The 25,235-nt window shown below is 38.4% G+C and overlaps 1 protein-coding gene across 5 annotated transcripts in view; it reads left to right on the top strand.

The window, feature by feature from the left end:
• Positions 1 to 25,235, top strand: part of ush2a (Usher syndrome 2A (autosomal recessive, mild)) — a 400,820-nt gene that overhangs the window by 191,247 nt on the left and 184,338 nt on the right. For all 5 annotated transcript variants that reach the window (XM_061879051.1, XM_061879076.1, XM_061879060.1 and 2 more), the window contains exons 31-44: positions 178 to 304; positions 932 to 1,033; positions 2,104 to 2,292; positions 2,429 to 2,559; positions 2,653 to 2,932; positions 3,200 to 3,424; positions 6,959 to 7,039; positions 12,998 to 13,186; positions 16,182 to 16,316; positions 18,279 to 18,354; positions 18,636 to 18,721; positions 20,117 to 20,276; positions 24,576 to 24,738; positions 24,817 to 24,964. In XM_061879051.1, coding sequence (XP_061735035.1) covers positions 178 to 304; positions 932 to 1,033; positions 2,104 to 2,292; positions 2,429 to 2,559; positions 2,653 to 2,932; positions 3,200 to 3,424; positions 6,959 to 7,039; positions 12,998 to 13,186; positions 16,182 to 16,316; positions 18,279 to 18,354; positions 18,636 to 18,721; positions 20,117 to 20,276; positions 24,576 to 24,738; positions 24,817 to 24,964 — 2,092 coding nt within the window. The remainder of the gene's footprint in view (positions 1 to 177; positions 305 to 931; positions 1,034 to 2,103; positions 2,293 to 2,428; positions 2,560 to 2,652; positions 2,933 to 3,199; positions 3,425 to 6,958; positions 7,040 to 12,997; positions 13,187 to 16,181; positions 16,317 to 18,278; positions 18,355 to 18,635; positions 18,722 to 20,116; positions 20,277 to 24,575; positions 24,739 to 24,816; positions 24,965 to 25,235) is intronic.

Genomic DNA, 25,235 nt, shown 5'->3' with positions numbered 1-25,235 from the left:
TAAAATGTAGTTCAAAAATGTAGGCCTTCAAAGGTTTTGAGGGATAGACATATGGTGTCTTCCAAGACCTGCCAAACCATACCTGCATTACAAATATATGAATCCCAGTTTTTCTTTTCAGCGTTCAGCTCCAGTTCAAGGTTTTTTCAGTTGTTTCTTCTCTGCTGCTCTGCGTAGGGCTCAGTGGTGGTCGTGAGTGCACAGGGGGACGGAGGGCGCCTCTACAACGATGGACAGTGGCACAGCATCACAGCAACAAGGCGAGGGGCCGTGGGAACAATCATTGTAAACAATCAATACAGAGGTAACTCATTCATACTGACTGCAGCATGTATCACCTGTTTGTGTGGGTGTGTAATAAATGGTAATGCTGTATGTTTTTTTAGTCTGTAAAAGTAAACAGCGTAGGATGTAAAAGTAATTATACACGTTGCTTTGTGTGTAAATTTCCCAGTTGTTGAAGCATTAGCCAGGTTGATATTAGCTGCTCTTTCATCCAGTGAGGAATCCAGTGAGGAAACAAGTACCCACACAGAGAAACTCACTTATGTTTATCAGTGCTCCTGTGCTCTTTGCCAGTTTGTTGGAGCCGTTCATACATTCATCAGGCACAACATTAGTTTCTCCTGTAACATCTAGGCAGATAAAATCCAATGAAAAACCATATCAGTATTCTTATTGCTACTATGATACCCTTCTGTATGCATAGCTAATATGGTACATGAAAAACAGTATTTTTTTTAATGTTTGTGCATAATATCTCAATAAAAAGGGAAAGTGTACCTAATGTTGTGGTTGGAAAAATATTTTTTGTCACCTGTGGTGTTTATTAAATGTACCATTAGGATGTGGTGTTGAGGATTTTTTAATTGTTCTTATTGTTCTCTTTACTTTTTCTTTTCAAACCCACATACATGCTACAATACACTAGACAGTGCTTCAGCCTCCAGTGGCAGCACAATAATTGGTGAGAATACTGGAGTTTTTATTGGAGGACTGCCAGAAGATTTAACTCTACAGAGGAATGATTCAGGTGCGTCCTTCTACACTCTACCTATGGCTAGCTGCTGACCTGTAGATGTTCAACTTTAGGTGTCTATTTTAGCATGTAACCACAATGTCAAAACATTTTTAAAGGGGAACTGCACTGTTTTTTTGGATTTTGCCTAACATTCCCAATTGTTGTGTAAGACAAGTATACATATTTACTTTTTTATGCACTCCAACTAGTAAATAAAACCAAGCAATAGTTCATTTACAATTGAGCCTATTCGAGTCACTTTCTTCTGCCTGTAAAGCCCTCCGGGTAAAAACATCCAAACACTGCCATCAATTTTTTATATACAGATTGTAAGTATACATGTAATTTAGTAACAGGCATAATAGCATGTGATATTTACATAATTTGCTCATTTTAAGCACACGTTCGCGCATTAACGCATCACGTTTGCTTTTTCCTTACACAACATCGCTGATTACTACTCACTGCAGACTTCCTGAAAACCAACAAAGATAATAAAACATCACTTACTGTACAATGTCTGCTTTCACTGGGATGCCTACTGTTATGATGTTGATATATTCCCGTTTAGATGAAGAATGAGGGTTGAACAAAGCATCTTTCTAGGGTCTTTTTTGACATTTCCAGGTCCTAAGTTGGCTGTCAAAGAGTACTAACTTCTTAGTTTATGTCCACATATTTTTACTATTAAAATGAGGGGCATGACTTATAATATAGAATCAACTTTCAAGAGCTCTGAGGCGAGAAAGTATCTCACCAGCAAGTTACCTCTCTCTGATCAATGCGCTGCTTATTGTAGGTCCTTAATGTTTAATAACAATATCGCTACTACTCGAATAATATTGAGGCCATGAAATGTAAGTGGAGTATTTTTGGCGTTACTTAGATGTTTTTTGGGTGGATTTTATGGACAGAATAGACTCCATTGACTCCATTGTAAGCTAACTTTAATTTAAGTTTATTTACGTGTTGGAATGCGTAAAAAATACATGAGTTTTTGTCTCTCATAAGGATTGTGAATTATAGGTAAATTTTTTAAAAAGTTCAGTTAACGTTTTTTTAATTATTGTCTGTGCCACCAGGGGCCGCCCGAATGATGCAACGAGGTTTCTCAGGTTGTCTGAGAGACGTGCGTTTTATGATGACTGACAGCCCGTCAGAGGAGTGGAGATCTCTGGACTGGAAAAAAGCTACAAATAAAGTGTCAGCATATGAATGCTGGGAAGGCTGCCCATTTCAAACTGGGGAAGGGGCCCATTTTCTTGGTCATGGTAGGACAGTCTTTATTGTTGTTGATGATTGGTGTGCAGATGATTATTTATTGTAGATAGTGATCTTACATTTTCATCTCAGGACTGTATGTAATTTGGCTGCTTATGTTGCCATGTCATTCCCTCTTGTATTTAGGTTACTTGGAGTTGAGCAGAGATGTGTTCAGTGGAGGAAAGGTTTTTGACATCTCCATGGAGTTTAGAACTGACCAGCTCAATGCACTTTTGCTTTTTTCATACAACACACAGACTGATGACTATATGCTGGTCAGTTGTGCCGCAAATTTAAAAGTTGGATTCAAGAAGTAACAAGAAAAATACTAAACTTGTGATATTGCTTCTTTTAATATTTTATTTTAGGTGGAGCTGAAAGGTGGCCTCCTGTTGTTTGTTTTCTCCAGTGGTGGTCACGTGACTGAGCTTAACACGTGGGTTGGGCTGAGCTACTGTGATGGGGACTGGAAGCAGCTTTCCCTAGCAAAGCGTGGCTCTCTCATCTCTGCTGCTGTCGATGATTGGGCAGAGGAGACGAGGGGAGCTGGAGCAGCAGGGGGGCTTCAGGTTGACTCACCATTATACCTGGGCGGAGTGCCCATTCAGCTCACACATCCTGCCTTACACATCCACAGTCACAGACATGGTAAGTTATGTGTCCACAGCAAAAAATAAGACAGATGCTGTGACCTGACACTTTATCATCAACACCAACAGTAACTCTTCAATGTAAGAGCTGTGTCAAAACGCGTATTGTTAGAACATATTGCTATGAAAATAATTAATGGACAAACATGTACTGTCATATGCAAAGCAAAATAATAAATGATGGCATGAATTTATTAACAAAGTGCAAGACAAACATTTCCTTGATGCTTTCAATACTTTTCTAATTTTTTTCTGTTCTCTGCAGGCCTCGGAGGTTGCGTAAGGGGCCTCGCCATTCAAAGTGACGAAACAAGCTTTCCTGTCAGTCAAAGTGTGAATCTCTTTGTTGCCTCCCAGCGTTCTGTTAGAATCTACTTCGACGGCTGTCCTACCAGTGAAAGTCGCTACAACTGCAGGGGGAATGACTCAGTGTTGATCTTCACTGGTAGAGAGACACACGCCTTTGATTACAGTCTACCGCCATTCACTGGTAAGAATTGCAAATCATCTTTTTCATCAACTTTTTCTTAACCTAAGATGATGTCACCATTGCCCACAATTGTCAGAGGATCTGCTCAGCGGAATGTGAATTATTGCAGACTACATGTGAGGCATGTTCTATGCATATTTCAAGGTCATCAACTCTATGTTTCATCTCATATCCACTTTACATCAAAACAAATAAACTAAATAAGCAGAATGCACAAAGCCACTCTAAATAAATGCTATATTTTAATGAGTTAGATTGGCCAGTGGAAAACACATCTGAACATCAGGCTTGTTCAGTATGACATTGTAGAGTAGAGATTTATACTGCTTTCACAGACAGGCTCACAAACACACGCACATGCAGACACACACACTTCAATATTACACTTGACCTTGTGTGTGCTGTAGGCAAAGCACTCACTCTTTTTACTTTGCTGTGTTTTAAAATTGAAAATGCAAATCTAAATTTGTGCAAGGCACCGTCCAATTGGCTTTTTTGTGTGGCATTTTTTATATTATTTGACATTAGTGTTAACATAAATCACAGAGTTGCATCAGTATGGTATCAGATTGGCATAGCTCGTATAAGCATTAACATTTTACTAGTCATCTACTAAACATCTGTTAAGTATGTAACCTTTTTTCATGTCTGGTAAAGTGATTTATTATTGGAAGCTTTCAGTTGTGCACCTGAAAAGCAGTCTTAGTTGTGACGTATTTAGGCGTAAAATAAAAATACTGAATAAAATAAAAAAAAGTCACGTTTTATCAGCCATGTGCACTTTCCTTTAATCACAGATAAATACATTCCTTATAAATATATGATGGCCTCTCACATCACATTCTATCAGTTTAATAGCATTTTTCTTAATCTGAACAATCACTATAGCAGGGGTAGCCAATTAGTTTTCCCAGGGAGCCACATGAAAAACTGAAAATATTGTGAACGGACAGATCAATAGGCTGAACTTAATTATGCCTAAAATCAATTATATCTGTTTATAAAAGCAGAGAAAAGTAATTGTGCAATTGGTAAGAGCCAATCCTATGATTACACAATGAAAAATTTGTTTAACAAAACATCATTTTTTCAACGTCTTAAAAATCTCAAAACATCGAATCTCAAAATATAACTTTACATATATACTAAAGAATAATATAAACGCAACACTTTTGTTTTGCTCCCATTTTTCATGAGTTGATCTCAAAAGATCTAAAACTTTTACTTATACACGAAAGACCAATCCCTTTCAAATATTGTTCACAAATCTATCTAAATCTGGGTTTGTGAGCACTTCTTCTTTTCCAAGATAATCCAACCCACCTCACAGATATGGCATATGAAGATGCTGATTTAACAGCATGATTATTGCACAGGTGTGCCTTTAGCTGCCCACAATAAAATGCCACTCCAAAATGTGAAGTTTTGCTTTATTGGGTGTGGTCAAAATGCAGTCGTTTTATGGTGCGCATAGAGTTCATCAGGTTGTTGATTGTGGTCCGTGGAATGTTGGTCCACTCTTCAATGGCTGTGCAAAGTTGCTGGATATTGGCAGGAACTGGAACACGCTGTCAAATACACCGATCCACAGCATCACAAACATTCTCAAAGGGTGACATGTCCGGTGAGTATGCTGGCCATAAAAGAACTACAATATATTCAGCTTCTAGGAATTGTGTACAGATCCTTGCCACATTGGACCATGCATTGTCATGCTGCAACATGAGGTGATGGTCTCAGGTGAATGGCACAACATGGGGCCGCTAGATCTGATCACAGTATCTCTGTGCATTCAAAATGCCATCAATAAAATATATACCATAACCCCACCCCACCATGGGCCAATTGATTCACAAATCTAGTGGCTTGAATCTGATGTGAGCATTTGCCCAATCAAGTCCGTTACGACGACGAATTGCAGTCAGGTCGAGGCCCTGATGAGGAAGGTGAGCATTCAGATGAGCTTCCCTGAGATGTTTTCTAACAGTTTGTGCATAACTTTTTATGTAATTCAAGCCAATTGTTGCAGCAGCTGTCCGGGTGGCTAGTCTCAGACTGTCATGAAGTTGCAACTGCTGGATGCGGAGATCCTGGGTTGGTGGTGTTTCACGTGGTCTGCGGTTTTGGAGTCCATTTGAATGTACTGGCAAATTCTCTCAAACGGCTTTGGAGACGACTTATGATAGAGAAATTAACATTCGATTCACAGGCAGTAGCTAAGGTGGACATTTTTGCAGTCAGCATGCCAACTGGACGCTCCCTCAAAACTTGCGACATCTGTGGCCTTGTGCTGTGTGATAAAACTCAACATTACAGAGTGCATTTTTATTTTGGGCAGACTAAGTCACACTTGTGCAATAATCATGCCGTTTAATCACCTGTGAGGTGGGATGGATTGTCTTAGTAAAAAAGAAATGCTCACTGACACAGATTTAGACAGATTTGTAAACAATATTTGAGATGAAGAGGTCTTTTGTGTAGTAGTAAATGTTTTAGATCTTTAAGTTCAACAGATGAAAGATGGGAGCAAAGACGTAAGTGTTGTGTTTATATTTTTGTTCAGTGTATGTATCCTTACAAATCTGCTGCGCCATTAATAAGGATGGGTTGAAATATTTTCAGCCAGGGACAGAGCAAAACAAGGCATGGATCTATTCGAAACCTCTTTATTTTATGTGACAAAGGCCGGCCGCAATCCCTGAGTCCTTAAGACTTTGTATTGGACAAATGAAAGTGTAGGAGTGCTAGACATTGAGCTAAAAGCCCAAGCCGCTACCTCAATGCCTAAGGCTCTCCACCTTTCATTTTATCAGACCAAGGTTTGAGCTCCGAGCGAAACAGAAATGGTACAGTGTGAGAGGCAGTGTTTGCATGTTTCAAAGACGTAAAACCAAACCTAGTTTTTAAGGCATTTGTGTCGAGCCGATTACTTTACGCAAGCTCGCTCTTTCCAATCCAAACCCTTGTACAGCTTGACATGCACTTGCAAAGAAAAATGTTACCTTTTGTCGCAGCGACGCCAACTCTTAGGGCTTTTAGTAGATTATTTCCTCTGTATATACTGTACATCTCATTCAGAGGGCTACATCCCACTTTTGCAACAGCCTTCTCCTCTGTTTTGGTCTAGTATTTGCAGTAAAATTGGTACTAATTGATTAGTGCCAGTTCCAATACAGTGTTTATTTTAAATGACCATTTCTCACTATCGATGAAAGAAGCTAAAAAGCTAAATACGTACAAGCAACACATGGATTCACATATAAGTTGCAGGCCTGTGAATATTTTCATTTATCCAGGTCTAGTCAGGACAAGTCTACTCTAGTCTAGATCTGTCCTATCCAAGTTTGTGAGCATTAAGTGATGAAAGCTGCTCGGTTTAGAGGTATTATATCTTCACAATCTGAACAGTCCAGTTGCTATCAATGTATTGCCCTTAGAATCAGTGTGGCATACATTAGAAAAAATACACCATTTAAATAAAGGTGTACCTAATATTATACATGTTTTTTTTCTTTTTCCTTATCCTGCTTTAAGAATACCTGTATAGGTTTATAGCTTTAGGTTCAGGAGGTTTGGCAGCCTCACCTTGGCAGAGAGGACGCAGCCGGGGCAGAGGTAAGACATCTCTTTCCGTTATCAGTTAATATGTATATGTGTGAATTTGTCCCTATGAGGGTGTTGTTTATGTACGTTTTCGTTCACATCATACATTTCTTACAACTGACTGACGGCAAGTAGGAATGGTTCCCATCTGATGTAGTTCACCTTGCATCTCAATAGATGTTAAAAAGAAAAGGCACTACATCTTGTGCAGTGTTTGTGTGAGGCTCATCTGAGCCTAGTGATATTACACGTGCCTGACGCTATGTGAGATTGATAAAGCCACTATAAAGGGCATCCCAGTAAAAGGCTGTTAACCTAGAATGGCCCATGTGCTCCCTTGTGTAATATAAAGCTGCTCATTAGTAGTGAACGATACACTGGTAGGTCTGGTGTGCTGTGACCACAGAGCGGAATGGACGGGATGGGTAAAGAAGTGCTAATAAATACATTAAGAATCTAGAGGAAGAAGAGAGAGTGGGGGATTGAGAGGCAAAGGTGAGTGGATATGGAGGGGAGGAGAGTTTAGGTAAAAATGGAGGAAAAAGCTGCACAATGATTGGGTAATCTTGGAAGGAGTTGGGATCATTGGGATGGTGGGAGAATTACGTATCAGAATTTTTTTTTGATACCCCACAATATCAATTATCTACTTGTCTAATATACATAAAATATTATTTTAAGTATTTTTTTGAGTTGTAATGGTTGGAGTGAAGAGGATGGTGTAGTAGAGGGAGGTTTGACAGTAGATGGTCCCTTCTCCAACAGAAAGAGGAGTAGCACTTAAAAGGAAGGAGGTTGATTACAGTGAAATATGGCCCCAGAATGAATGGCCTGCTGTATTAAATCAGTGCTGAAAAAGTTACTACTCTCATAAATACTATTTATGCTAATGGTGAGGCATGATTTACTGGACCTATTAAAGCACGCAAAAATGGGGGGGATGCTTTTTCTTTAACCTCTTGTACTCCCAACCTGTTGTGTTGCCTGTATTTGATATGGTTTTTTTTAGATTTTATATTATCTGCAATGTAATGCTGGAAAGTAGTTTAAGGTATAGTTTTTGAGACACACAAATTCATTTCCACGCATTTGCCCAACCTGGTCACATTTTTATTTTTATTAATTTTTTTTTCTCGTTTTTTTTTTTATTTTTTACATCGACATAAAATTCCCACAGACACTCTTTTAGAGTAAATCTTTGGTACAATTCCATATACCAATGTACCTCAACTTACAAACTTAATTGGTTCTTTGAAATCACTTGTATTTCAAAACGTCTCCTATTGAAATTAATTTAAATCAATTTATTTAGTGCTTGCCCCCCCAAACAGCACAATTTCAACATGTAAAATGCCTTTGACCAATTTCAAAAAAATACTTTAAGATAAAAAATATTATATGAAAAACAATACAATGGAATGTACTACTAACAACTAAAGTAGTTTTCTAAAGTAATGAACAAACCCCGAAAAGCTGCTAATGGTGTATTTGACGGAAATACCGTAGAAGTCCACTCTGCAAGTTAAATGCTGCACATTATTATTACAAACTCCGTTTCTATATGAGTTGGGAAATGGTGTTAGATGTAAAATATAAACGGATTAAAATTATTTCAAAATCCTTTTCAACCCATATTCAATTGAATGCACCACAAAGACAATAAATTTGATGGTCAAACTCATAAACTTTATTCTTTTTTGCAAATAATAATTAGAATTTCATGGCTGCAACACGTGCCAAAGTAGTTGGGAAAGGGCATGTTCACCATTGTGTTAGATCACCTTTTCTTTTAACAACACTTAATAAACATTTGGGAACTGAGGAAACTAAATGTCGAAGCTTTGAAAGTGGAATTCTTTCCCATTCTTGTTTTATAAATGGGTTTTACTTGTGTAGCGCTTTTCTACCTTCAAGGTACTCAAAGCACTTTTACACTACTTCCACATTTACCCATTCACACACACATTCACACACTGATGGAGGGAGCTGCCATGCAATGCGCTAATCAGCACCTATCAGGAGCAAGGGTGAAGTGTCTTGCTCAGGACACAACGGACGTGGCGAGGTTGGTTCTAGGTGGGGATTGAACAAGGGACCCTCGGGTTGCGCACAGCCACTCTACCACTGCGCCACACCGTATGTAGAGCTTCAGTCATTCAACAGTCCAGGCTCTCCGCTGTCGTATTTTATGCTTCTTAATGCGCCACACATTTTCGATGGGAGACAGGTCTGGACTTCAGGTGGGCCAGGAAAGTACCCGCACTCTTTTTTTATGAAGCCACGCTGCTGTAACACGTGCTGAATGTGGCTTGGCATTGTTTTGCTGAAATAAGCAGGGGCGTCCACGAAAAAAACGGCACTTAGATGGCAGCATATGTTGTTCCAAATCCTGTATGTACCTTTCGGCATTAATGGTGCCTTCACAGATGTGTAAGCTACCCATGCCTTGGCCACTAATGTAGCCCCATACCATCACAGATGCTGGCTTTTGAAGTTTGTGTTGATAACAGTCTGGATGGTTCGCTTCCTCTTTGGTCCGGATGACACAATGTCGAATATTTCCAAAAACAAACTGGAATGTGGACTCGTCAGATCACAAAACACTTTTCCACTTTGCATCAGTCCGTCTTAGATGATCTCGGGCCCAGAGAAACCGGCAGCGTTTCTGAATGTTGTTGATAAATGGCTTTCGCTTTGCATAGTAGAGCTTTAACTTGCATGTACAGATGTAGCCACAAACTGTATTTAGTGACAGTGGTTTTCTGAAGTGTTCCTGAGTCCACGTGGTGATATCCTTTAAAGATTGATGTCGGATTTTGATACAGTGCCGTCTGAGGGATCATTCAATGTTGGTTTCTGGCCATGCCGCTTACGTGGAGTGATTTCTACAGATTCTCTGAACCTTTTGATGATATGATCCGCTTTGGACTGGACTCTCGCGGCTGTGTCGGATCCACTATGGATTGAACTTCCACAGTATCATGTTAGACCCGCTCGACATCCATTGCTTTCGATCCCCTGGAGGGGGAGGTTGCCCACATATGCGGTCCTCTCCAAGGTTTCTCATAGTCATCGTTGTCACCGACGTCCGACTGGGTGTGAGTTTTCCTTGCCCTTATGAGGGCCCTACCGAGGATGTTTTAGTGGTTTGTGTTGTGGTTTGTGCAGCCCTTTGAGACACTAGTGATTTAGGGCTATATAAATAATAATTGACTGATTGATTGATTGATTGATATTATGGACAGTAGATGTTGAAATCCCAAAATTTCTTGCAATTGCACTTTGAGAAACGTTGTTAAAAAGTTAAAGTACCAATGATTGTCACACACATACTAGATGTGGCGAAATTATTCTCTGCATTTGACCCATCACCCTTGATCTCCCCCTGGCAGGTGAGGGGAGTTCTTAAACCGTTTGACTATTTGCTCACGCAGTTGTGGACAAAGGGGTGTTCTTTGCCCCATCCTTTCTTGTGAAAGACTGAGCATTTTTTGGGAAGCTGTTTTTATACCCAATCATGGCACCCTCTTGTTCCCAATTAGCCTGCACACCTGTGGGATGTTCTAAATAAGTGTTTGATGAGCATTCCTCAACTTTATCAGTATTTGTTGCCACCTTTCCCAACTTCTTTGTCATGTGTTGCTGGCATCAAATTCCAAAGTTAATATTTATTTGCAAAAAAATATATATATATCAGTTGTGACATCAAATATGTTGTCTTTGTAGCATATTCAACTGAATATGGGTTTAAAATGATTTGCAAATGATTGTATTCCGTTTATATTTACATCTAACACAATTTCCCAACTCATATGGAAACGGAGTTTGTAATAATAATCTACAGCATTTAACTTGCAGAGTGGACTTCTACGGTATTTCCGTCAAATACACCATTAGCAGCTTTTCCATATCTTCATGGATGAGTGTCCGCTGTTTAGATATTATTTTAACCTTCTACACTCAAATTGCTTTGCCAAGTTCGCGACACGCTTAGTCATGTTACTGATGATTTTTTTTCCCTATCATCCGCTTCTTCTTCTAACCACTGTCCTTCACACTTACTTTCTTCCTTTTCATGCTTAGAAAACAAAGCTATGGCGATCTCTGCGTATAAGCTAATGCTGGCGAGTTTGGGTTGGGTCTTACGGGTTTTTTTTTTTGGCATTTGCTACGCAAACTACCGCATGCTTGTTCCTCAAATTTTTGCCTGCCACTTAAAGCATAACAATTAGCCAAAAGACAGCTCTTATCTTAAAATACAAACCCTATTTCCATATGAGTTGGGAAATTGTGTTAGATGTAAATATAAATGGAATACTATGATTTGCAAATTTTTTTCAACTCATATTCAATTGAATATGCTACAAAGACAACATATTTGATGTTCAAACTAATAAACTTTTTTTTGTGCAAATAATCATTAACTTTAAAATTTAATGCCAGCAACACGTGACAAAGAAGTTGTTAAAGGTGGCAATAAATACTGATAAAGTTGAGAAATACTCATTAAACACTTTGGAACATCCCAGAGGTGTGCAGGCTATTTGGGAATAGGTGGGTGCCATGATTGGGTATAAAAGCAGCTTCCATGAAATGCTAAGTAATTCACAAACAAGGATGGGGTGAGGGTCACCACTTTGTAAGCAAATTGTCGAACAGTTTTGAACAACATTTCTCAATGAGCTATTGCAAAGAATTTAGGGATTTTACCATCTACGGTCCGTAAAATCATCAAAAGGTTCAGCGAATCTGGAGAAATCACTGCACGTAAGCAATTATACTACAGACCTTTGATCCCTCAGGCGGTACTGCATCAAAAACCGACATCAGTGTGTAAAGGATATCACCACATGGGCTCAGGAACACTTCATAAAACCACTGTCAGTAACTACAGTTGGTTGCTAGATCTGTAAGTGCAAGTTAAAACTCTACTATGCAAAGCAAAATCCATTTATTAAACACACTGAGGAACGCCGCTGGCTTCGCTGGGCCCGAGCACATCTAAGATAGACTGATGCAAAGTGGAAAAGTGTTCTGTGATCTGACGAGTCCACATTTCAAATTATATTTGGAAACTGTGGACGTGGTGTCCTCCGGAACAAAGAGGAAAACAACCATCCGGATTGTTATAGGTGCAAAGTTCAAAAGCCAGCATCTGTGATGGTATGGGGGTGTATTGGTGCCCTAGGCATGGGTAACTTACACATCTGTGAAGGCACCATTAATGCTGAATGGTCCATACAGTTTTTGGAGCAACATATGTTGTCATCCAAGCAACGTTATTATGGACACCCCTGCTTATTTCAGCAAGACAATGCCAAGCCACGTGTTACAACAGCGTTGTTTCGTAGTAAAAGAGTGCAGGTATTTTCCAAGCCCGCCTGCAGTCCAGACCTGTCCCCCTTCGAAAATGTGTGGTGCATTATGAAGTGTAAAATACGACAGCGGAGACCCCGGACTGTTGAACAACAAAAGCTCTACATAAAACAAGAATGGGAAAGAATTCCACTTTCAAAGCTTCAACAATTAGTTTCCTCAGTTCCCAAACGTTTATTGAGTGTTGTTAAAAGAACAGGTGATGTAACACAGTGGTGAACATGCCCTTTCCCAACTACTTTGGCACATGTTGCAGCCATGAAATTCTAAGTAAATTATTATTTGCAAAAAAAAAACAAAGTTTATGAGTTTGAACATCAATTATCTTGTCTTTGTAGCATATTCAACTGAATATGGATTGAAAAGGATTTGCAAATGATTGTATTCTGTTTTTATTTACCTCTAACACAATTTCCCAACTCATATGGAAACGGGGTTTGTACTCAAGTTGGGGCAATCTTAAATTGAGGTACCACTGTGCAGTATTTTTATCTTATCGCTTTCAGTAAGTGTCATGGCCATACGTTGCAAAACTTCTGCCTGAATATTGTCTTACGAATCACACTGAATGATTTGATATTTCTCATTTCCTAGTACCGAGCAACGTCCCACCTCCCTCCACAATAAGGATCTTGAATGGCTTCAGTGCTCAAGTGAGCTGGGCGCCTCCCACTGGTGATGTCAGAGGTGTGATTGAGAGGTATGAGTTGACAGCCTACAATAAAGACCAGCCGGAGGTGCCGCCTACCAAAGCCATCTACCTGGCTAATGGAAATTTCACAGGTAAAATAACTTTTGTACATAATCAGCAGTTTGGATGCAGACCATCTCACAATAACTAGTTATTTCAATGAATGTCTTAAAAATGAGAACTAACCCAATTTATATTGGAATAATCTTGATAACATGATGCATTTTGACCAGAAAACACATTGCCCCTGTTTTATTTTGTTGTCTTCTTTACCAACTAACACACACACACACACACACACATCGTCCATGCAAGCCCGTTAATGTCTCCTTGACGAGTCCCTCACACTGTCTTAATTCGGAGCAGGACACTCACAACTATTCCGATGATGTCATACTTTGGCATGGTTCCTTCCAACTCTCTCTCTCAATTTTCGATCTTTTATTGCTTCATCTTCAGCGATGATGAGGATGTCTGCGTCCACTGCTTCTATTTGTCCACGCTGCCATGTCTCCAGGCAAATATGAAGATGAGCCCGTCGATCTTGGTGTCTCCCGCTCAGCTTTCCCGTCCCCTCCCTCTTTCACCGCCAGACATTATGTCCAGCAGTGATAAGGCTTCTTGTTAATTTATGATGGCCTTGACACCTGACTGTAGAATTACACCAACGGCTCAAAAACACAGAACGCAAATGAGGGTGTAATGGCAGTGGAGTGGGGCCCTAGCCTCTAATTGAATTAAAAAACATGGGTGACAAAGAGAGAGAAAGGATGGGTGGGGGGAATGAGGCTCAGTCAATCAAGTGGAGGGCGACTGAGGATGAGCAGCGATGGACATAACAGTGAAAAACTGTAGAGGGGACAAAAAAAGCCCATAAAAAGGATGCTTCACTTGCCAAGTGGGGTATTTTTACTTAGCAACAGCGTCAGAGAGAGTTGACTACTAAAGTACTTGTTGACATCAGCTTCAGTAAAAGGACACACACACACGGGAATCATTATTTAGCTTGTGTTGATTGGTTGTTGACTGAATTCAATTGTCTATGTTGCTATGGCTTGTCACACTTACATAATGTGGTCTTTGTAAATACTGTATAACTAACAGATAAAGAGGGTTCATGTTACAAAAAACACTGAAAAAATATTATTGACTTCAGACAGAGCCATCCATCCAATCCAATCCACTTTATTTATATAGCACATTTAAACAACAATAACGTTTCCAAAGTGCTGCACAGCCATGTTAAAAACAATATTTAAAAAAAACAATATTATGCTCCACCAATGATTGAATAAAACAAAAAATAAATACAAATAACACCAATAAAAACAAATATGATTAAAAACTATTTTAAAGGGTAAAATCAATTAAAACAGTAAAATAAAAATCAAAGTGTATAAAAAACACAGGGGACAACAGAGGACAGAGGACCACACAACTCACGTAGTGTTAAAAGCCAAAGAATAAAAGTGGGTCTTAAGACGAGACTTAAAACACTCCACTGTGGAAGCAGTTTGAACATGGAGCGGCGGAGTGTTCCAGAGCTTAGGGCCGACCACAGAGAAGGCCCTGTCTCCCCTGGTCTTAAGTCTGGTCTTGGGCACCACGAGCTGGAGCTGGCTCCCGGACCTCAGTGCGCGCGCAGGAATGTAAATTTGGATGAGGTCCGAGATATATTGAGGTGCCAGTCCATGTAAAGATTTAAAAACAAACAGCAATGTTTTAAAATCAATTCTAAAATGAACAGGGAGGCAGTGCAAACTCTGAAGAATTGGGGTCATATGCTGGCGTTTCCTGGCCCCTGTTAAAATTTCCCAGATTTTTCGCAGTTTTGGGTAGTAGAAAGTTAAATCCAAACAAATTGTTCCGAATAAATAACAACTTTTAAATCATTTACAAATAAGATATTTTAACTAAAATTATTAGCTTTTTTTTTACAAAGTTGTCTATGTTTTAATACAGTAGCAACCTGTCAGTTATGTGTAGTGTTGGAGTTTGTGATGTCTAATTGTTTTGGATCCTGGTGTGTGTGTTTGCGTAAGTGAGAGAGGATGGTTGTGTGTAGAGATAAAAAGGTTTTGTTTCTGTTGTCATTGGTCGACAGTAGCCAGTTTTTAAATAACGTGATTGTTGATCGACCACCTGCTTTTCATCCTTAATGTCATTACTTTAGACAACAAAACGCTGCAATAGAATCTGTTCTTTAGAACTGTCCAGGCAGCTTTTTGTGTTCTGGCTGACATCCGGGTGGTAGAGTTGTGTTAATGTAATGTAATCGCTATCATGAAAACTAATTGATTTTTAAATATTTGCTGATTGATTCTGATCGTCACATGCTGCATCGCAGTATTCATCCAAGGACTTGGATATGTTATCTCTTTGAGACAAAAAATGGAGACTCCACGTGACCACATTGTTGTTTGATAAAACATTTACTTTTTTCAATTATTTAATTTCTACATTTTTATACTATATTGCATTTTTTAAAGAAACGTCTCAACACAAGGGAATTGGCCTATACTTCTTTTTCCACTCTATTCCTTACTAAATTTAAAAAATAAATGTCATTAAAAGGTATTTATTATAATGATTTTACATTTATTTTGTAATTTATACAATTGTTTACTTTTTTACTGTTTTGTATTTATTTTGTTAATTCAAATTGTTTATTGTTTTGTAATCCTAATTCATATTGTGTCTTTATTCATACTGCAATGTCTAAAAATGTAGCTGCCATAATCAAAAAAATTTCAATCTGTCTTTTTATGTAAATATATAATTTGGGATTTGTGTGACTGTAGTTTGTCGATTGATGTCATAGTTAGCAGTCATTTACCGTAATTTAAGAATAACATTTTATGGTCCAGTGTGTCTTGACTGTCAAAATCAGAAAGGTTGCCGAAAACAGTTGCAACTCAATGTCATGCAGCTGATTTGAATATACAAATATATTTTGTTTAGAAGTTATTAAACACGATATTAAACTTTTTACTCAAGTCATCCCAGGTTTTCTAACTCTAACCTTAAAAAATAAGATATGTACACTTTGATATTCACTTTTTTGACTTTAAGAATCTCCTTTCCCAGGTGTGCTGTCTGGTCTCACTCCATCAACTCAATACTTAGTGACTGTAAGTGCTTGTATTGAAACTGGCTGCACTGAAAGTCTTCAAAACTCTCATGCTGCTACCATGAGATCCGCCCTGGCAACACCAGAGGAAGGTAAAACCGTGATTCACAAACACATAATTTCTTCCTTTATCTTTTGTAGCAGACCACAGACACACTACAGTAATATTGCAGTCTTGCAGGTGATTTGTAATTGTGAGAGGAAAGGAAAAGAGCAGTCAGACAAGAAAGAGTGACAGATCAGAATGAAATGACTAGGAGCAGGAAAAGGAGGACAAATTAAAGTGCTGGAGACACGTAAGTGAGCAAAGGACACATTGTGTGGAGGAGAGTAATGTAACTTATCTGAGTGAGATCCCCAAAAAAGGACAGGTTTTTCTTCATATGCTAGCCACTACATTCATCTTTGTGAGACTAACTTGCCTTGTTGGGGAGATAATGTGACAGCTGAGGTCAGCACAGACACAGCAAAAAAATCAATTTGAAGTAAAGGAAAAAAAATGATTACTATTGATTCTCATTCTGAGCCTTAAGTTAAGATACTGTACTGTGTTAGGAAGAAAATGAACATATCCTTAATACCAACATCGCCGGAACATTTGAACTCACTTTCCCTGAAGCTCAGAATAATTTTTTTTACCATTTCACAACTTTGACAAATAGTTAATAGGCAGTATTTTTTTTCCGACAGTGTATGCTTTTTAAAAATGATATACATTTTAAAAATGTAATAATTTTATATAAGGTTGGAGGATGTAGTTAGCATTATTTTGTCATATAACTTATCAAATCAAATTTTGTTATTCTACCAGACATACAAGAAAAATGCAGGAAAGATCACACAATCAAAGGATACACATGCTGGAAATCACAATTTTTAAATAGGATACTACATGTCATTAGCACACAAAATGCATTGATAAAATAAAGGTAAATCTGCATATGTACAGTTAATGAGGATCAGTGTTAAGATAAAAAAAATACAAAGCATAAGTGTTACTATTGAGTAATCAAATGAAATACTGTTTTAAATGTTACAACGCTGTTACTGTTATTTATAGTTAACTGTGGCTTGTGGTCAAAGAGAGACACAGCCGCTGATGTGCTTTCAATCGTGTTGTTGACTCATGGTAATGTCATGCTGTTAACAGATTCGACGGGAGCTGCTGTCGGCCACAACTCATGCTAGTCACTCTCACTGCCTGATTTACCGAGATGCCTGATCCGTTAGCGCTTGCATCAAAACTCAGCCACTTCCGTTACCCACAGGACAGCAGTTCTTCTAAATTATATATTTTTTAGAGGTTATTTTAGGGTTAAAACTATTTACTAATAGCCTTAAATAGTCAACCATCACACTTTAAAAATGTCAAGAACTTTTATCCATCCACATCGCTCTTTATTAATTAAAATTTGAAACTGTCCTTTTCATGTTAGCTTTGACGTCAGTGACATTGGTGGTCACAATGCTGTAACTAACTAAACTTGTATTTCACGGCAATAACTCAAGTTCTCCATCATTCAAAAATATTTTTGCTTATCCAAACTTATTGCAAGCACCTGCATTGTCATGTTGTAATATTTTCAGCAAAGTTATAAAACTCTTGGAGTGTGAGGAAGTTGGTGTTGCAAATGCAGCGCATGCCCAAACGGATCAGGCAGGGACAGTCACTCCACACAGGCGACTGCTCACTCAGAGCTGACAGCTAACAAGACCTTCACTCGCTGACATCACACACCAATCAATAGGCACCTACTTTTAAAGACGCATACTTAAAGTCACAGATTGTTTATGATAAACTCCAATCTCATGAAACATCTCTTTGCAGCATGTGCCAGATATTTTACGTTTTCTATAAAAAAGTAATACAATCATTAGTTTCCCTGGTTACTAATTATATTTATTAATAAAACATTTTTTTGGAGGAAAGTAACTTTAACCAATACATTTTTAAGAGTAATGTTCTCAGCACTGATAAGGATATATGACAGTTTAAGTTACGTTTATTTGATTTAGTTACACACATTATCTAAACAATGATCTTCTGTTGTCAGCTCCTGATGCTGTTTTTCCTCCATCTGCCCTCGCGTCACCCTCTGCTCTTTTTGTCACATGGGATCCTCCAGCAAGGTAAGCCACATTACAATACATAGTGCTTACTGCTTACTTAGATCCAGCAATTACTGTAGCTTTATCATGCTTTTTGTTAGTCATGTTGTCTTAGCATGAAACAAGCCAACTAGCAATGACAAGCATAACTTAGTGCCAGAATATTGATAACCATGTAATATGTCACCTGTGGCTTATTTTCCCCAAATGTATGCATAAAAATCTCACGTCATGTAAAATCCAATACTACTATATAACATCCTTATGGAGCCCACTCATCTCATTTTTTATGCCGCTCATAGGCCCAATGGAGTCATTACAGAGTACCGCGTCTATCAAAACGACCAAATGGTCTACAGCGGGGATGAGAAACGCCACAACATTACTGGTAAGCGGAGAGCAATAATACACGTTTGTGTGTGTGTGTGTGCACGCGTGCCTTTGTGTGTGTCTTACGCAGCTTCAGGACATAGTTTCAAAGAGAAATAAAAGGAAAATACAGAATGATATTTTCCTTTGAAAGAGTAGTATGAGCATCTACAGCACGTCCTTACCATTGGAATACAGCTCTAAACACATACACGAAGAAACAAAGGAAACTAGAGTGGTACGCTTACCAGCACGCAATTTGCCTTGAAAGTGTTCTTCACTAAAGACACTTAAAAAGAAGAAGAAACACCACTGATACTTAAGATGAAAATAAAGATGCAGTGAGATGTATTTATAGTAGGCAAAATCCCTCCCAAGTATGAAAACATACAAGCGATATGCAATAATATATTCTCACATAAAGAGATACAAAGCTTTTATTGTGATTAATGTGTAAATGATCTTGCTTACATCAAACATTCTATGCTTATGGTTTGTATTTCTATTGGGTCAATAAAGGCAAAAGACATATCATTCATGCTGCTTTAATAATGTGTATCATGTTTCATGTCTCATTGAAGCTGATTGGGAGGATTATGGACGTAGTAATTATTCAGTACAGTATGTACATGAATAGACAGTGTTGCAAAAGGTGAGTTTGTAGCAGAGGGGCTGTGACACACAAAGAGAAACAATACCAGGGTAGACGATGGGTTTGGTTACAAAAACACATCACTTTAAGTTCTCATATCGTGAGAAAATTTCGTCTTTGTCATCGAGGTGACAGTTTAAAATCAGGCTCTACAAAACAGCAGCATATTACCCATGATGTTTGGCTAGAATTACTGTAACAGTGTGGTGTGTTCAGTGATATTGTAGAAACATGAATTTCCAAGGCTCTTGCTGATTTTGATTTGACCAATACTTTGTGCTACAACTTTATTTGGCTCTATCATGGGTGTGTTATTTTGCAGCCCTAAATACTTAAAATAAAACAAAAACAGAACAGGTCACTGACGTTTGTTCCATTGTATTAAAACCCAAACAGTAAATACAAACCCAGGCATGTTTAAGTCAAAATTGTTGCCTAAAAACCAGGGTTACTACTGTATTTCAAAGTTACCAACAACTTTCAGTATAATGCATTGTAGTCGTACGCCACTTAAAACTACCATACTGACTAACATACTGTACTAAAAACATTTTTTTTGTTACAGTTTAATTTACAGTGCGCTTTAACATCATCGTAACGGTTGTATTTTTGATACAGTTTGACTAGTGCATCTCATTAAATCGTATGTGTACCTAATATAGTGTCTGTTGAGGGTCCCAGTCATGCTTGGATTTTTTTGTAATAAATCTTTGTCATCATTTAGCCTCTGCATGTTTCATGCTTCCCTGGTGTGCCTTACAGATCTCAGTGTCTATACCGCTCACGTCCTGGTACTGTCTGCATGCACCGCTGTTGGATGCACCAACAGTTCACAGGTCACAATGTTGACCTCTCAGCTTCCTCCTGGGCCACTGCAAGCTCCAACTCTGACCCCGCTAGACTCACGGACCATTCTGGTGGAGTAAGCGCACACTCTTGTTGACAAACCCTGAACATTGTACACTACAGTAGAAGTGCAGCAGTATCATATGTTGCAGAAGGATGGAGAGTAAACCGTAGCAACGCTCTGGTGACCTTTTGTTGCTGTGTTTACCTTGCACAATATTCATTTGACACACTGCGCTTGACTTTTCCTCTTTAGACCCCTGAAAAGAAAATTTCATACACTTTTTACCATCCTTTTCATTTGAAAATGTCGCTGGGCAGCTGTTTGTTAAAGTTAAAGCTCCAATGATTGTCATACACACACTAGGTGTGGCGAAATAATTCTGTGCATTTGACCCATCACCCTTAATCACCCCCTGGGAAGTGAGGGAAGCAGTGAGGAACAGCGATGGCCGCGCCCTGGAATAATTTTGGGTGATTTAACCCCCAAATCCTACCCTTGATGCTGAGTGTCAAGCAGGGAGGTACTGTATGTGTGCAAGTCCAGAAATGCTACGTATAAATACTTTTTTTTTTTTAGAAAGTATTGCTTATGAAATAAAATAAATCAATTCTTTCAACTTGATTATGCTAATTTTCAAAAAATGTTTATAATTCTCAGTTGTCCCCCATAAGTGTGTTGGCCAAAACTTAGGCTTGATGCTTGAATTTAAACCGTTAAAAAGAGGTTTTATTTAGCCCTGGAAAAAAGCCCTTTTCCATGTCAATGGCTTTAATGTTAATGCTTTATCCACACCTGAGTGTACTTTTTACATAGTGTAATTCTGTAACACAAATTGGGAGGTGTATAATGTGTATATTATTATTACAGTGGCGCCTCAACCTATGAGGACCTAATAGGAGTAATACTATGATTTTTTTTCTACATTATAAAACACTTCATTCTGGTCTACATAATATGTAATGGTGGTACTTTGAACAAAATTGTGCATAGATTATGTTTTACGGACTATCTTCAACCATCTTTCTGGCCATCTATTCAGGATGTGCCATGCCTCCACTTCGACGGCGTATTCTCTCCATCATCCATGTTGTAGTTTTTAGTGCTTCCATATTGATTCTACTGGCAGGTAAAAGTTAAAACTGTACATTACTTTGTATTAGAAATGGCAACAGCGGAAGGTGCATGTGCATGTACGAGCCAGTCTGCCCTAAAACAATAGGATAGAAAAAAGAAGAAACTTGTTGACTACATTGTCAGATTACAATGACGGCTTTGCACAAAAGTCTTCGGGTATACCTCTAACATACATAGAGATATTCGCTGACATCACCAATTGGAAAAACGTTACAAGTTGTGCCAAATACAAAAAAATCAGTTACTGTACCAATGGTTAAGAAAAATTGGTTTTCATAGTAGGTCCCCTTTAACTTTGTTGTCCCTGCTTTTTGTAATGCTTTAAGTTGCAAGCATTATTTAGATTATGAGCCCTCAACTACTATTTCCACCGGCGGGGTTGTAGTATTATTTGACAGTTGTGCTGTTTGTTCCTGCTATGACTACACAAACATTGGTTAAATAAAACCATTGACGTGCGCACTCAGAGATAGACAAAGTCCTGCCTTCCAACCACCAAAACTGAGAAAGTTAGTACGAAGAAGAAAAAATAGATCACCGAATCCGAGAAAAAAACCCATCAAAAACATGTTCTACCGTTTAGCAGCCTACCCGGCGAGTCAGGCCTGCCACAGCGTCAGTCCGCGTCACACACACACCCAAACGATGAACTACAATTCAGAACTATAATAATTTTGAAAAGCTGCAGATGCTGCGTTTGACCTGTTTCCATTTGTTCTGATGTTTGAGCATTACCTTTAGTACACAGACATACATATCGCTTGTTGTCAAGTCTGACCTCTACGCTCCATCACTCAAATATGTTCATGTGCAACATAAACAACAAATTCCTATTTGCTATTGTTAAACAAAGGAGAGGCACCCAGTGGGACACCCTAAATAAGTCTGCTTCCCAAGATGAATGCTGATCAATATTATTACATTATTTATTTAACTCTTAACTCATGAACACATCATAATACACTCCTAAATTCCCCCCAAAATGGATTAACTCGCTGGAATATAAAGACAATTTAACATAAATCCATAAACGTGGATGCGTTTTCAAGATAGCAATATATTTATGTACTGTAATCTTATTTATTTATATCTGCACCTTATTGCTTTTTTATCCTGCACTACAACGAGCTAATGCAACAAAATGTCATTCTTATTTGTACTGTATAGTTCAAATTTGAATGACAATAATAGGAAGTCTAAGTCTCTTAAACTACTGTTGTTGTTTGTAGTGCATGCTATTATAATATTTTAAACAATATTTACTCTCTAAGTTAAAATTATGGTTCACCGATTGAATTGATTTTAAATGAGTGTTTTGAGTTACGAGCACAGTGGTGGAACATAATGCCCTAGTAAGTTGAGGTATCACAGTACTTGTTTTCTGCGGCAACTGTTGTGGTATACCGTATAGTGCACTGTAATAACATGCACCATTGGAATTACACTTATTATATGCAAAAATGCATATAATAGGTATAATACAACTGAATTGTGTTATGTAAATTGAAAAGTATTGATATTAGTCAGTTTCTCGAAAAGTAATGTGATTTGCACTTTTATCAAGCGCCAATATTTGATAAATTGGACCTTTTGTGTATGTCCCACATTTCCACATGCATCCTACTCAAAACAAATAAAATGAAAAGCCACAGTGGCTTAAATCTAAATGTGTATTGTGAAAAGTATTCGTGTATATTGGTCATAAAGCCAAGTGAGGTAAACAAGGATGCTGCCGGTATCTTTTGTCTATAAAGAGGTGACAGATGGGGAAACAAATTCCAACTTGTAATATTTCATCCTTGACAATACTGCCATCCGTACAACAGGCTAACGTATTGTGCCATGAGTATTTAAACCGTTTTCAGCTACAAACGTACCCGTTGTGGGAAGGAATAGGTATTGCCTTGTTAGCACATTGGCAACAGGCAGAGGTTGAGAGATCAGGCGTGGTCAATACCTCCCTATTGTGTCTGTGAGAAAGGCTGAGGAAGACAAAAATGTGCAACATCTGTGAGAAGAATGAAGAGCGAGAAAGGTGTAAGTGATGAATTTGAGAGCTTGATGCGGATAGGGTGGGGGCAATGGGGTGGATGCAAATGCAAAAAATGTAAGGAAGGAATGTGAGGGACTGTGAGAAAGGTTGAGGTAGGCTGCAGGATGCGAATGAAGCAATATCAGCACATTTATCCTCTGCCCTCAGCTCACACTACACCTGACACAAATGCATTCATACATGCACAGTAAGAGATGGGCACAGTCACATGCAATCATATACACAGTGTTTACAAACAGTGTTGAAGAGCCGCCTTTTCTGTATGAATAGACAAATTCTCACACACTTCAAATCACACAATACTGGAGAGTTTCACCAGAAGTGTGGAACTACTTTAGTCCATGTTATGGTTTTTTTTCCAAAACAATTTGTACAATAAATTACATTCCAACTTGCCTTTGATTGAGCTTTTGAAAAGTGCTCATACATCACCTAGCCAATTGACAGCATATAAATCTTATAAAGTATGTGATAGATTAGTAAAGAGCGGCTAATTGTGTGCTAACAGACGCTCATCAGTCATTCACAAACCGCTGTTTAAAGGGAGGAACCAAGAAAGGAATTTATCACGTTTTAAAATTGCCACCTCCATTCTAGCACACTAAAAGGAGTAGTAGGCCTAATCTGGCCTTTTACATGTTTTTTAGAGCTGTTTGTATTATACACTGATGTATTCTCTTGCCTTGCTCTCTCCTTGTAACTCTTGTTTTTGCCTAAAGTGAAAATATGCAAAACATTATTATTTTCAACACATTTGCATTAATTGAAGGTTATTTCACAGAAGTATGTTTAAAAGGTTACAAAGAAACTAACACCTCTCACAACTTATTAATAAACAGAGGCTACATGAAAACACCTAACCGCGAGTAGAAACTCTTAAACTTGTTAAGAATTAATAACAATATAGCAGATCACATTAAAATTGCATGTTTTAATCCTAATATTAGAGCCTCTTCTAATGGTTCAACCTTTGTAACATTTTCAAAAAACATACATAATGTACGGCCAACCATTGTGGTGAGCTGTTTCATGTCTAATTCACTATATCTGTTACTTTTCTTTGTTACATCTGCAAAACTTCTCACTGGTACCCCATAATTGTATCGGATTGAAAGAAGCAGCAGCCAAGTGCCATGTTTTAAATTTAAGATTTTTTTTATATTTTATTCCTAATTCATTCCCAGGTGGTCCCGACCTTCTCCGGTCAATGGAGTTCTCCAGTTCTATTCCATCTTTCTCTCACATGGCACTTCAGAGCCCATCCTAGTCTACAACAGTTCAGAACGTGTTGAAGACCACACACTCCGCAACTTAAATCCTGGCACAGCCTACACCATCAAAGTGGCGGTGAGTCCTTCCTTTACTCTTTTATGTTTTTGAACAGTTAGTTTCGCCCACGCTTATGCTTTATTGTGTGCATTTCAGGCTTGCACAGGTGGTGGCTGTACTAGTAGCCCCCCTGCTGTGGCCGAAACTGAGGAGAGCACCCCAGAGGATGTTCCGGCACCGCTCCTCATTCCTTTGTCCCCACATGCACTTAACGTCAGCTGGACAGCTCCTGATAAGCCAAATGGTGAGGGAATATACACCTTTCATGGCATATTTACACTTCATACAATCTGAATACTGTACATGTAAATCAACCTTAATTTATAGTTTTAGTATTTTCTTAGAAATGAAACAATGTATAAAAAGAAGAAAAATCAGCAAAAATCATGAGACTTGGAAACACAAATGAAAAGACCTTTGTGTTGTTCTGGTAAACCACAATAGCTGGAAAATAATGCCCTCATGTTAAATATACATTATACGACTGTGCAAAAGGGCTGAAAGTAAGAGGATCC

Source organism: Nerophis ophidion, linkage group LG02, assembly GCF_033978795.1.
Source record: "Nerophis ophidion isolate RoL-2023_Sa linkage group LG02, RoL_Noph_v1.0, whole genome shotgun sequence".
NCBI classification, from domain to species: Eukaryota; Metazoa; Chordata; class Actinopteri; order Syngnathiformes; family Syngnathidae; genus Nerophis; species Nerophis ophidion.
Note: the sequence above shows the minus strand (reverse complement) of the source record. Positions and strands in the feature narration are given on the sequence as shown.